General features: G+C 44.9%; 1 protein-coding gene across 1 annotated transcript; it reads left to right on the top strand.

The window, feature by feature from the left end:
• Positions 1-156: 156 nt before the first annotated feature.
• Positions 157-13330, top strand: LOC135394820 (glutamate receptor 1-like). Its single transcript, XM_064625830.1, has 15 exons — positions 157-525; positions 1265-1423; positions 2298-2642; positions 3676-3920; positions 3993-4109; positions 4523-4720; positions 4792-4899; positions 4967-5083; positions 5200-5409; positions 6322-6686; positions 7058-7268; positions 7336-7580; positions 8147-8246; positions 10652-10780; positions 10861-13330. The coding sequence occupies exons 1-15, from the start codon at positions 423-425 to the stop codon at positions 10927-10929; spliced, it is 2721 nt and encodes a 906-aa protein (XP_064481900.1). The 5' UTR covers positions 157-422; the 3' UTR covers positions 10930-13330.
• The last annotated feature ends 1738 nt before the right edge of the window (positions 13331-15068 follow it).

Raw genomic sequence — 15068 nt, 5'->3', positions numbered from 1 at the left:
TCTAACAACTGGTTTTCCTGAGCGACGACTACTACGTTCCACTCAATGTGCAATCGCGTGCGAGAATCCAATCAACCAAACGAGACTATATCGATATCATGCACAGATGGAGACGATCAGTTCGGTCGCTGAGCACACGATGGCGCTGCACTCGCGATCCCTGGGCTGTGACGTCACGAAAACTAAAAGTGATCTCCATCCGCATCCCGGGGAAAAGCGAGGAAAATGGGGAGAAGCTTCGAAAGGAGAAATCATTAAATAGTCTCTCAAGTCCCTCGCAAGAAAATTCGTTGTCGCGTGATTCACAGCTGTTCGACGATGTAGTTTTGAGTTGCAGTGCGTGGTAGATGCCGTGCTGTAGATGATTGCGTCGATCTGATGACGCCGTGGAAGATGTAGAGGAAGCTAAAGCGGAAGGTGTCATGGGTGCTTACGCTGGCTCGGTGGTCTCAAGCGGTGTTCTGTTTTCTATCCAGGTGTTACTATGTGCGTTGACTATGCCGACATGTTACTGCGTAGAGATCGGTAAGCGGGTCGCCTTTTAGTGGTGTCCTACGTTGCCTGTGCCCTTGTCAAGGTTGTTGACGGTACACTGTTGATGATAGGGTACTGGTTATAAGTGTGTCTCGTAGCGGCTTACTTTTTGTGCGTCTGTTTTCCGCCGATGTGGTGGCGCTTAATGTTATCGTATGCGTTTACGTTTTGTACGGAGCTAGTTGGGATTAACTAGTGGAGAAGTCTGTTCGCAACGTTTGGTGTTATGGACTGACCCATCTTATGAAAAGTGACCCCATCTTCTTTGAAGCTTCTTATAGATATACTGGTTTATAAGACTGTCGCATTCCTTGTAGCTGCTTAAAACTGCACCTCTTTATAAAATTATATATTAAGATACAAAAGTATTAAATTATGTTATGTATTTGGCGATATTTTGGCGATGTTTTGTATTTACTTACTCCACTTAAGTCGAACGGGCCTGCGAAATGGGTAATACATTTTTAATATATGTTTTTAGCGCCACGTGCATTTGAATTGTACTTGGCATGGCCAGGTCACTCAAGACAATGCTGTATGCGAATTGTCTCGAATAAAAACAAAAACTTGACAAATTCCACAAAGATGCATTTATTTTCACTTGCCCGACTACATGTCCACTATTAAATTTTGTGAATTTGTGCTATGTATGTTAAGCCTCAGTTCATGTGACATGCTGAATTTGTTGCCTGTCTTGGCTAATTCCAATTGAATGACGAATTTATTTCAGGTGTTCTCTTGAAGCAGGACCATTTGAACGTGCGACGAGAGTTCGACCGCTCCACAGCATTCTTCAATGCAAGTTCCGACGCCAAACGTCTAGCTATCTCCATCAAGACACACTTTGGACAGATCCAAGATAACGACCTTTTCAGCACTGCACGCGAACGTAAGTCACGTGCTACTGCTTCTGCGACGTTGGTGCAATGTCACAAAATTATGCTCCCCAACTGATGTTCACGTTATTTTATAATGCGCATTATGATTGCCGCCAAGCATGAAGACGGTATCTATAACAAGTACAGTGGGAATGACATTAGAAATCTGTCAACAACAATATATGGTCTTTGAGCTCATACCTATTGCGGCTATGGCTATGGCTATAGCGGCTATGGCTATGACTATAGCGGCTATGGCTATTGCGTTCCAAAAGGTCGTACAGAAGTAAGTATGAAGTGGTATTTTCAGGATGGTGTTGGGGAACATCGTTGTCTATATGTTGATCTTGTGCTCTTACATTGTGTGCAATGGCCTCCAGCGAGTTATGCGGTGAAGCTCTGTTCTAGGAGTATAGGGAGATATAGGGAGTATAGGAAGAGAGTATAGGGAGAGCACGTAAATACGCCACACTGTTCCCTATCCAATACCATTCAATTGCGTGAATATGATACAAATATAATATGAAATGATCGGATATCCTACCACGGGTGTCTGTGAGGTGTAGTCGTACACACTCTAAAAAAATGGTGTGTTGTAACACCTTTTTGGGGTGTACACTCCTACCACATATATCACTCCCTTTGGAGTGTATAGTTACTCTCCATTATCCTCGTTAAGGAGTCTCCCCATTCCCTTTATAGAGTGAGGAGGCTCCATAATTAACTAGGGTAATGGAGAGTAATTGTACACCCCAAAAAGGTGTTACAGCACACCATTTTTTTTTAAAAAGAGCGTACGCCCCTAAACGCGACTTAGTCTACCATAAAAGGCTGATGTCTTTGTACGCTGGCAACCATGATGGCTGCCCTATTATACCTGCGCAGTTTGCAAACAACTGGATACCGGCGTGACGACAGTCGTCCTCCCCAGCGACGGCTTGTCTTCAGAAGCCCTGTGGTCCCTCTTTGGCAACACGAACGTTCCTCGCATCAGCACATCCGTTCAGCATCGTTGTGGTCCTGCTGACGAAGAGAGCACTGAGGAAGGAGAGTGGCTGAATACAAATGTCACTTTGAATCCGCTCGAACCAACGGGCGACGCAGATGAAGAGCAAAAAGAGCAAATTCCGTTTGGTGTCTCCATGGTGGTGGACTTGACGCCCGCTGTCCTGGACTTGGCCAAGTACTTCAACTTCCACTCGCTCATCTTCTTTTATGAGTCGGAACACGGTACGTAGGAATGTGGTGGTTGGCAGAGGCGTACGAGCAATAAGCAAAAAACTATCAGTTTATTGCATCGGAAAAAAAAATATGATGATGGTTATTGTCGTCGGGACAAGAAAAAGATGGGGACGGAAGTCGCGATGGGGGTCGGACTGACTACTCCAGCACCCCCTACGGAAAATTTAATATAACGTGGTAATGCATACAAGTGTGAATAGGACAATTAGTACAGCAAACAAACAGCAATACATACATACAGCAATACATACAGAAAACTCCACAACTACAAAGAACACCAGTCAGTAAAATCAGACTATATACAGTGAACCCTCGTTAATATGTCCCCCGATAATCTGACATACGCGCTTTACGACCATACTCCTGGGGAACAATGCAGTGAAACCTCTGCAAATCCCCCCCGTTAATATGACAATTCCGCATTATGACCAAAATTTTCGGGAACGACCATGGTCATAATAACGAGGGTTCACTGTACAGTTCATTACATGCAACATCTCCGCAAGCGACATGCAACAACAAGAGAGCAGAATATTTACAACAAAACCTCACACACAAAAGGAATAGAGAATGTACAGCAGCAAGGCATTGACCCAACAATGTGCTATAAAACCGCAACAGAACATGCAACAGCAAACCTGAAAATATATACAGCGACACCAACAAAAGGAAAGCTAATGAGAAGAAAGCAATAGAAAATAAGAAGTAACTAAAAAATGAAGGGAAGCAGAGAGCAAATGGAAGAGGGATTTCAACTGATGAAAATCACAAGGGGAAGACGCATGCACCGGACGACACTTAGATGAGTGACCGCATGTCCATCAAGTTAGAAGTGTCTACCAGTCGAGTAGCGAAAGGAAATAGACTTCAATACATAACGACACGTTATTATTCCTTATACGTGATAATAAAGTGTCCCATGGAACACTTGGAACATGATATTTCTGAGAATTCGTAGAGGTATACCATTTTCTTTAGGGCCATTGACCATACGTTCGTAACGCCAACCATGCTTGTGTAGGACATGTACAACTCCAGAGGTTGACGAGTTCGAACAACCATAAGATCACGTTCAGATACGCCAGGAGGATTTCTGCGGCGTCCGAAGCCAAGACATTGCTACGGGAGATCGACGAGGATGACCCACACGGGCGTAAGCTTGTAGTCCTCGACTGCCACTTCCAAGTCGCCAAGGAAATCATCATTTCGCACGTGCGGGATCTCTTTATGGGAAGACGCACCTACCACTACGTGCTGCTTAATCCTGTAAGACGTAGATTAATTGGGACATGGAGTTAAGCATTTAAGTTTCTTTCTTTTTTTCATTTGCATCCGCAGGTTGTTAGCGAGAAGTACTTCGACGGATTTCCAGAGCTGGCTGCGTTAAATGTGACGGCGTTTCGGTTTCATTCTGATCAGGACGAAGGACTCAGAAGTGTCTTCATTAAAATGACAGTAAGTGTCACGGCGAAATGACACAGTGTCGCTCTAACGACACTACGTTCCCTGTTCTGCACCATTGATGTGGCGCTGGAACAAACGAAGTCCAAGGGTCTGAGCTACATAACTGGGGCTGTACCCATAATGGTGATGCAACATGACCATCATTGTGGAAGCAAAGCGCCACATAGATACAGAAGGCCTACTTAATGCGTCGTCTGCTTCAACCAATCGCCGCAGACGATTTCAAACACAGGCTTGCTGTGGCTACATGTGGATACAAGTGGCTGGTGACGGCTATAGTCTCCATAGCTACGGCCACCGAAAGCATTGTCGTGATTGGCCGTGTGATCAGGCTTTCTGTATCTGGGTGTCGTTGGCATGAGTGGTAGCTAACACGATGGTGTCATGTGTGTATTTCCTACAAGGCTGAAGAAGCTGCGCTCGTCGATGCATCATCGTTAGTAAGCGACGCCTACAGGGCCCTTCGATTTGATCCGCCACCGAAGAACTCGGACTTGTTCGAGCAACGCGTAAGGCCCAAAAGCTTCCGAGGTGACTCTTGCGGCAAAGTATCCTACCTGACCAAGAAGCAAGGGCGAGTGATAGACACGTACCTCAAGAAGGTAGTCCTTCCTTACTCTCCTTGCAGAACACACTGGTTTCTGATAGGTGCAAATTAAGTAAATCTGTGCAGGTCACGTTCGAAGGGAAAACAGGAAGAGTTCAATTTGATTCTATGGGCTGTAGAGTAAACTTCACTGTGGATGTTATACAGGTCAACAGGAAACGGCAGTGGAAACAGGTATTGCTTAACTTTAATTGTTTTTTATTGCACCTGAATAACGCGGACGATTCTACTGTACCTGTAGATCGGACAGTGGACAGAAAAGGCCGGATTCGTACCTACACCGTCAAGACGCATTGTCGACGTCGACGTGAACGTCACAGCCGACAATGACATAGTCTACAAGGTGACCACGATATTGGTAAGACAGTGGAGCCATTGAAAGACTAAACTTCCTGCGCGATGATCCGCGCGATGATCCGCGCGGTACACCGCATATCTTGTTGATGTTGATGTATTTCTTTTCATAATTGCTAGGAAGACCCCTACCTAATGTTGAAGAGCACGTCTTCACTAGATGACGTGCTCCAGGCTAACGCTTCCTACGAAGGATTTTGCTTGGACCTAATAGAAGCTATCAGTCGCCTTACTGGAATCAAGTATCAACTGCAGCTGGTGAAAGACGACCACTATGGCAGCTTATCTGTGAGCGGCTGGAATGGGATGATTGGAGAAGTGGAGCGCGGGGTGAGTTTGAGTTCGATTATGACGCGCTTTAATGTTTATAAGGCTGAGAAAGTCCTAACAATAATATTGCCCTATGTGATTATGCCCAGTCTTACTTGTGGCAGCGCTGCTCTATCAAGGATTAACCGAGCATTATTTCCACATTTTCGGGGAACAGGACAAAATTTACACAGATAAGTTTTTGTGATGCGTACACCCGTTTACACGTTTACAAGGTCAGTACAATGTGCATGCCAAAGAGCATGATATTTTTTGTAATTTGCGGAGACGGTGACGTTGTGTCTGACATATATGTTATGTAAAGGGAAAAGCTTTGGAGATTTTGTTATGTTTGCATGTGCATATTGTGTACCGCTATTTAGGCCATGGCTGTTGACGGGCATGGTCAAATCCAATCCTATCCAATCCAACCCGTAGTGTCTTTAACTGAGTACGTGCCATGGGGTAGCTGCTCTCCGTGTATGTGAATTTTTTTATCTTCTTTTTTTTTTCTTTTACAGTCAATCAGTGAAAGTCTTTGTGACATATAGGAAGGGTAATGGTGAGGGGATTAATTGTATATACGGTATGAGTCAGTTACCGCTTTTATCGATATATCACAATCTTACACACACATCTTCACACAATCACAAGCATCTTCAGATCTACAGAGAACATGGCGAGCGCACAGGAAGTTTATCAAGGAGCATGTAAATAAGGCTCATATACACTTTCAGAAAGAGAAAGTTGGCACGCAGCCAAAAACCTGCAACACATTTCATTTGGGACTTCGAAAAACTCTTATTAAATGCTCTTCGGGCCTCCAGACTTTTTTCAAGCGTTCGTTTGATTACCGCCCAATTCAACCAAAGAATCAGTGATGCGTAGCTCCTTTAGTTCCACCACTTCAGAGATGGTAATAATTTTTGACAGGATGCCGACATAGCTCTGGGAGGTCTTACCATAACAAGTGCCAGGAAGAACGTGGTGGACTTTACCCATCCATTCCTGGCAACAGACATCGCGGCCCTGTCCAAGAGGCCACCGTCCCTGCTGAAAAAGGGCGCAGGAATGCTTACATTTGCGTCTCCTTTCCACTTGGAGCTGTGGATAGGCATGGGCTCTTCGCTGGGAGCCGTAATATTATTTCTCTTCATCTTCGGCATATCGGTGATGAAGCGAGACCACTGTTGTCATGAACCATCTGAAGGTGACCAAGGAGGGTCAGCAATGCTGAAGACATTCTGCGAAAGTCTGGAAGTGGTGACGCCACATGCGTCAACTTCATTTCTCGCCAGGTAGGTTATCCGTGTATTTACACGAGCGACATCCTCACTGAATATTCCAGTGGAAGAAAAAGCAGCATCAAAGCTGCTCACGGGGCATAGGATCCCACGTGTGTTATGTTGAACATTCGCACAGTGACGGAATATCGAGATTGGAGTTCTGCTAACTTAACAGACGACAGCGTCCGCTTCCTCTCTTGTCGTCTGCTAGGGAATATATGGTTAGCAGTGCACGGAACCGCTTACGTGACAGCAGAAAGCTGCGACGTCATTGCATCTTCCGTTGGACTAGTCCGGGGAATGTCCCTCGCCTGAATACGTTGTATCTGTTCTTCATAATCTCTGTTTTTCTCATACCTTAACCTACGGCTTTATACCAACAGAACAATCGCTGGACGCATCCTGAGCAGTACCTGGTGGATGTTCATCGTATTTGTGTTCTCCGCATACACAGTCTACCTGGCACCTTTCCTAGTTCTTCACGATTCTTCTCTTCAAGACAAAACAATTATTCACTCTTTCGAGGACCTGTCCTTGCAGCACGAAGTCAGGTTCGGAACGTTGCAACACGGTAGTATCCAGGAATATTTCGAAGTACGTGACCCATCTGGTGCTTCTTCCAGAATCGTTCATTTGGCACATTTCTTCTGAACCTTCGCAGGAGTCGACGTATCGCACAAATAAACGAATGTGGGAAGCCATGAAAGCAGACCGTAGCGTCCTTGTCGCGAACCGCCAGGAAGGTGTCCAAAGGGTCAGGGACTCCTCCGGCAAATATGTCTTCCTCACCGAGTCACTCTTCGCGGAGTACATCAATGGCCGTCGTCCTTGCGATACCTGGACATTGGGCGAAAGTTTCAGCACGCAATTCTTCGCCCTCGCCGTGCGGCTCGGATCGCCCCTCAGGCAAGGCAACTCTTCTATAAGATGCAGACATGGAGGGTGCCCGTCAAACTGGGTGAATGTAACGCATTAATTAAGAGGGGGGGGGGGGCATCGAATAGGAAGACTCTGACTGGGTTTCTTTCGGGTTTAGGTGCTATGGGTGAGATCAGTGTTTACAGTCTAAGAAAACAATGAGCAAATTGGGGAGTAATTACATGTTTTAATCTTATAGATTGCAATTACTCTTCATTTTAGTCCCCTGAGTCTGAAATGTACTCCCCGGCACTGCATGTAGTTCCTAAACTTCGCATGAACTTTCGTGCATTTAGTCCCGAAAGGGAGTCGAAAAGGAGTGGAAATGTATCTAGTCTACAAAAGGTAGTCCCATATAACCCATAACCCATAAGGGAACCTTTATGGGTTACATGTATGTTATGGAAATGTATCTAGTCTACAAAAGGTAGACCCCTATAACCCATAACCCATAAGGGGACTTTTATTGGTTACGTGTATATAGTGTGTAGGCGAACGGCTCAGGCTCATGCACAGAACTAATTTGATGACGTTCTCTTATGCAATGCTTGTAGGAACGTATTGAATGAGGCCATCACGAACCTTTCTGAAAACGGTGAAATCGAGGAGATGAAGAAGAAGTGGTGGACATCGGAGTGTGAAAAACCGCCAGAAGTAAGTTTACGTGTGGAACATTCATGCTTCTACTCTTGAACTGCCGAAAAATGGTCTTCTTTGCGCGCTTGGCGATGACAAACACAGTGGTTTCTATTACAGCTTCATTTTTGAGTTGATTGGTCCTGCGAATGGTGAGTCAACGAATGTGAGCTGTGGGAACGCGTGCTAGAATCGCACCATTTCACGGATGCTGCCTTGTAATAAGCACATGTAATAAGCACAAATAATGTGTTTTCTTTTTAATGCGCATGCGCGATGTGTGCACCGAATGACACCACAGGTGCATGTTACAAAGGTTTGAAGAGCATGGGTGAAACGCAGTCACAGCCACCAACAAACTGAGAGATTTTCAGCAATACCTAATGAACTATCGATGGTAACTGTATGGAATTTGATTAGTTATCGGCCAGTCTAGTTACGATAGTGGCCGCGAGAGGCTCTAGTTGAGGTCTGTTTGGAAAAGGAAATGACGTGTACAGTATCGTCATCATGGCTTCCGCCGTTCGCCTTCATGATCCGCTGTCTGCTCAACACTGTCTGAAACATTGCCGCGATTTGTGATTTCGTTCGCAGTTCACTAGCTAGTCACTGCTAGAACAGACAATCGCTAGGGCCAAACCCTTCGCGAAGTGGCTGCCGGATCTGCTTGTCTACGTCTGTAGTTGTTTGTGGCAGTAGCGTTATTGTTACCGAGCTGTTTGTCTGCATGATATGGCAGCAATCTGCTCAGGGGAATCGTGCATCCAGGTCCGTATAATGCAGTAGACCGTGGTACGACCAATTGAAGTGTGTCATCTGGAATTATTGCCAGCTCAGTTCGGCATGGCGACTACTAGGTCCCTCCAGTTTTGTACATGTATTCACGGAGGGTTACATGAATGTTACATATAATGTAATGTGCCAATGTAAAACCACTCTATGCAGTATGTGTTCTCTCGATCGCTTACCGACTCGATCGTAAGCCGATCGTTAGTCGTTAACCGACACGATCCAGCCGGGCTTGACAAGCGCAACGATGTCAGCTATGTCATGTTAGCTTGACTGACGTCACTTATCTTAGATCCAACTACTTTTATATAACTCGACGAACATGAGACCAGATTTTGTCAGGTTTGTGCAGCTTAGGGCAGAATGGGTTACGCCAAGAAGCGTTCAGTCTAGGTCGGACTACCTAGGTTTGCTACAGGACCTCCCTTGCGAATTGTAAAATAACAAGAACAACAATAAGGCGATGCTAGCTTGCCTCTGAAAATGTGAGGACGGGATGAACAGTTGCTACCCTAAAGGGCTTACGTTGTGTAATCTTAATTCTCGATATTTCGATTGAGCTCGAAGCAAACTAGCAAGAGTCTATCTCAGTCCAGCTCTGTTCAGCCTTGTTGAAGATTAGGGAAGCCCGAAAGCGACCTTGTCTTCTCCAAGTCTTTTTCCATGGCAGCGGCTCCTGACAGCTTATTTTAAGCCGCAGTTTGAAACGGCCTATTCGTTTCCAACGTTTGATTTCGTAATATGACGACCAGGCCTTTACTAACAGGTTAACTAGAGATAGGACGAATCCAGAATTTTCCGAATCCAAATCCGAATCCGTATCCAAGGAAGGTTCTGCGAATCCACGACTCTTACGAATCTCGAATCTTTCGAATCCTTTCTTTAAAAAGACCTTAAAAAGCCAGAAAAAGACACCTCTACTGAAAAGTGTTTTGAAGCAGAATTTGATATCTTTGAACATAGCAGGAGGAGGCAAGCTGGTGCTAAATTGATATTAACATTGCCTTGAGTTTGAGGGGAAAAAACACAGGACGAACACAGGTGTTCGAACGAACACTGTTCATCTCGTCCTGTGTTCGTCCTGTGTTTTTTCCCCTCAAACTCAAGGCAATGTTAATATCAATTGATATCTTTGTATAACGAAAAACAAATTATATAATAGTTCACTTTCATTGCAATGGGGTAGGGTACCGCACCACCGCGGTGAAACACCCCATCTCATCGTCATCATCTGTTGTTGTTGTTGTTGTTGTTTCAGGAGAAAACATACTCATATATTCCATCTTAAATGTAATTTATTTAACATGTTGTTCATCGACTACAGGAAATACAGAAACACTCGAGTCTGAATTCTTCGACAAAACTAAGAAGCACTCAAAAGCAACACCATGTTACGTTTATACTTGCAATGTGGGAGCTTTACGCTGTGGTTTTGGCGCGCCCCGGGGCCCGCCGGCCAATCAGGCGTTCGGTGGACTTCGGAGGCGCCAATTTTAAAAAGAAACAAACGAAGGCGGTTGGAGGATTATCCCTGCCTAGGATTCGCGGATTCGGTTGGCACACCCCTAAGATTAACATAACCTCTCACCCTTTGTTCGTCTCTCCCTCTCCCCTTTTTTACCACCACCTCTTAGGACATTCCTCTGAACGCCGAGGTCTTCTACCCACTGCTCTTCCTCCTGGGCTGCGTCACCGCGGTGGGCATCACCATTGCATTCTTCGAAATCATATCGCGTGCTTGTGTCAAGTGCCAAAGAGTCAAAGTAAGCGCCACTCACCACATCGTTCACTAACTCCCTCTCATACGTCCCTCTTCTCTCTCTTTTCTTTTTTGCTCCACCAGGTAGCGCAAGGCCCACCAACAGTCAACGTCTCGTACGAGAGAGACGTCCCGTTGAAAACCATCGCTTAACCGTGCACCTACGTTAACCCGTTTATTACGTTTTTTTTAAGTTTATAACGAATCTTATGCCCGCTTATTACGAACCTGCATCGGCGTTCCATCTTCTTCCTTCTACGAGTGCGCTCGAGTCACGAGTCTTCTGCTTGCCTTCCCGTCCAAATACGTATAGAAAATTCCTGGACAGAAAATCGAAGCTTTCAGTTTAGATCGTAAAGTACGCATTGAAAGGACAAACTACAGACGTAGCCGATGGAACAAGTACGCGTCAAGACGTTCCCTTGCAGAGCACGCATGCTTGGTGACGTGTGCTTTCCTGTCTGACTGCGTGTATTTAAGCTTTACTGCTGTCTCCCTTGCTCTTACATTAGGATGAAATTTAGTTACATATTTATCGGAAGCAAAGCGTCGTGTATTATGCCTAGGGATCCGCGTTTTCGGCACTTATTCCTGAGGAGATTCGGCGGGTGTTTTTCGGCGTTTTTCGGCAAATGCCGAAAATGCGGAACCCTAAATTATACCGCACATGTACGAGGGTCGTTCGAGGTTGACCTGGATTGATGTATTGTGCAAGAGAAACTATTGAAGCTATGGCTTTTTTCTTCAAATGCTCCCTCATAATGGCAGCGCACTTGTCCCATGTCCCTGGGAGGTCTCTGGGACGTCTCCTTATACCAACCATAGAGAGGGAGTGGGATTGCTTGTGAAGTCACTGCAAGACACACCCGCATAATGGCACGGCGCTTCTATCACAGACGACACAACGAGTATACCGTGCTTACCATCCTAATGTGAACGAATCCACTAACAGCGTTGAATCCGTAAATATAAACCCCATACGCTTCGCGGCGACCGCTGTACCCGATGTAGAGCTGCGAAAGTCAACCTCGGACCACCCCCGTATAATATGATGTTACATGAGCAGTGGTTACTTTCTTGCGCAGAAATTTCTGTCCAGGTGCAAAAACCCTCTCGGGAACCGAAATGTAGAAACTGCATGCACTGAAAACAATTATAATCGGTACAATCGGTACACCACGAAACTATACCATACACTTTCTGTTCTCTTTCTTGTTCTTCACTGTTCAGCAATAACGCAATTTACTGCATCATCAGCACTTGCTACGTGCTCTCATGTAACGTTTATTAATATTCCTATTGAGTTTATGTGAGACTCGAAGAAGGAGGTTTCGACAGAAGTCAGCCACACGGTGAACGTGTGTGAACACTCACATTAACGCTATTCATCACTGCCTGCAATGTCTGCTAACTGAACGCGTGAGATGCACTGTACATTGATACCTCACCGAGTATATCACCTCCGCTGTTCACATTGTAAATGCACCCGAAACGAAAGCTGCTTAGACCCGTTAAGAGATCTATGCGATGTTCACTTAAGACACGTCATAGTATTTTAATACGAGTTCCGCTTTCAGTGTTAGCAAAAGGGCTGAGAAAAGTGGGACTTTTGTTGTTACTGTAAAGTTGACGACAGTTTTAAAGAAATTTAAAGCTTTATTACGCAAGAGATCTAGTTGTGTGAAGTCAACTCATCATTCTAAAATGAGTGGGAAATTCGTTATTCTGATGATAAACGCTAAATGGGTTATTTATCTATATCAGTGTCAGTATCTTTTCCCAAAGTACTAGTTCGGAAATGTTGCGTCCGTGCACGTCGTTGGGCTCCCGTGTAATTGGAGCTAGACATCGTTAGCAGCTAGTAGTTCTTGTAAACGTTAAATGCACGCGCAACACCAATCCGCTCAAACATTAACTTTTCAGAACCTAAGAAGCACATGTTAGAGACACCACACAGCAACGCATATTAGAAAACAACGTATTTTCTTTAAGTTACACCGTTATTTGTAGTAAGGGCGTTGGAAACTGAACGAGAAAAGTACAAAGTAAGAATAAGAACTATTACTACTCAGTACTAGAACGAACAATCAAGAAGAATAGTAAATCTGCTTCTTGACAAGCGTGAACTGCATTTATTTTTTTTTAATTTATTTTTTTCTTCTGTGGTTATTGTTCTGTATAGTCTTCGTGGTATCTCTGCTGCTTGGCCTGATCTGCTCAATATATTGCTGTCCTCTTGATAGAGATACACAAAAATTTGTCACTGATATAGTATTTTACGCGCTTGTTAGTAGTGATTGTGGTTGCCTGTCGGTAGTTAGTGTTGAACGACTATACAGCAAACTTGAACTATTATATATATACATACATATAATCACCTGTTTTATCATTCCTGTAAAGAAAAAAAAAGACAAAACGTTGTAGCATTGTCACCTCGTTCAAGAATCATGCATCTAAACCTGTTAGACATCATGTCGTTAAGTCATCTATGAGTATATCGCGGGCCTGTTGTTGATATTGTGTACTGGTCTGTTGTTAGCCCCGATAGTAAACTTGATAAAATGAAAAAAAAAAAGCATTGTGTCAACTTTTATGAAGTGCATGCAAATATCTGAAAGCAAACTGTTAAAAGTGAGCGCGGATAACATCGACAGTATCCGCAACCGCAAGACTTGAGATCGGCGTATCCGCACCTGCATTCGGGGCGATATTCAGTATCTCCGCACATCCGCGTTTATTGCATTTGTAGAAAAAGAAAGAAACCGACACAACGAATGCGTGACAGACGCTTTTACTTCTGATCATATAATCGGTTATAATCTGACACGCTAGAAGACGCCATTTTGAACTCATGGAGTGCTCTCAACTGTGGCTCACAAAGGGGATATGGGCCGAGGTACTAATGCTTGTTTGCGGATAAAATCCGGATATCCGCTCGCTCCGCGGAGGCGTGGAGTTTTAACCGCATTTTATCCGCGCGGATCTCAGAACGTTCAATTTCCAGGATATCGCGGAGGAATCCGCCTGGATCTGCGGCTATAAGCGCACCCTCGTACACCTCTACAAATGGTCATGAGGATTACTTAGGTTCCACTTCGTTTCCTTAAGAGAAAGTGAGAAGTGAAACTTAATTACTGCTTGCTACCCAGCAAAAAATTTCGAAGTAGACGTCATGACTTCTAGCTGTTTGTAGTTGTTGTCTGCACAAGATCCCTCTACTCCTATGTAACGAAAAGGCAAGTGTAAAAATATCTCTGGGTAGCCTCTTTCTGACATCAAGAGAAGAATTTATCAGCATTAGCATTAAATAATAGCAAAACAGTATTGAAATATGTGTGTGTGTGTGTGTGTTTTCTTTTTTTCACGTTTACAAAGAATACTCGCGAACTGGTTCACATGGATGCGTCTGCGCTTGCGCTTACGTGCTGCGTTGCTCTTAGTTGCCATGGAAATGGACAGACGCTCTCCGCAAGGCCACTTCGCCGACGCACCGCAAGCAGTTGAGCCAACTTCAACTTTATCGACGCAAGCGCAAGCCATCTACCCAATCGAATTCGAGAAATGTGCGCTGTTACGTATATAGAGAGAGGCGCACTGGCTTCGAGCAGGGAAACCGGGAGAGAGTTCATTGGAGGAGCGCAACGGCCGGAACGCAAAAATGTGAACGGGGCGACGTGTGCGTATACGTCAGTATCCGTTCTGTGCGGAAACGAGTGTAAACGCAAACCGCTACACGCCAGCAATGTGAACCAATATACCGGGCCAATCCAGTCACAGGTTCGAACGCTGTTATTCTAATTGATAATTCGGGACAGGCCATATGCTATTATTATGCGTTGTGTGCAAATAACTGGGCCTATAAACAAGCTACTACGCTTGAATCCATGTACAGGTATTAGATGTACCACATATTTGTTTAATTTTTATTTTTTTAACTCCGTGTTAGCGCCGCGAAGCAACCGTGGCTATATCAGCAGAGTACAGAGGTGGACAGATGGAGAGAGGACAGCAGGAAGGAGTGTGGGACACGGGGGTTAGTATGCGTCCTGGGCCGACTTCAAGGGGAACTGTGCCGACATTCGTCTGGAAAGTCTACCGGAAAACCTCAGACAGCGCAGCCGGTGCGGGGATTCGAACCTGCGTCCTGGAGGTGACGCTCATAGCCACAGTTGCTTCGCGGCGCCAACGCGGAGACAAAAAAAAAGTGTTTGTTTTATAGTAACTGTAGGTGTATCCTGTACACGTCTGCGTGTACATCAGCGTGACCGAAGCTTCCTTCCTGCGAGGGGCTC

The sequence above is a fragment of the Ornithodoros turicata genome, chromosome 5, assembly GCF_037126465.1.
Source record: "Ornithodoros turicata isolate Travis chromosome 5, ASM3712646v1, whole genome shotgun sequence".
Taxonomy (NCBI): Eukaryota; Metazoa; Arthropoda; class Arachnida; order Ixodida; family Argasidae; genus Ornithodoros; species Ornithodoros turicata.
This window is presented reverse-complemented; position numbering and strand designations above follow the sequence as displayed.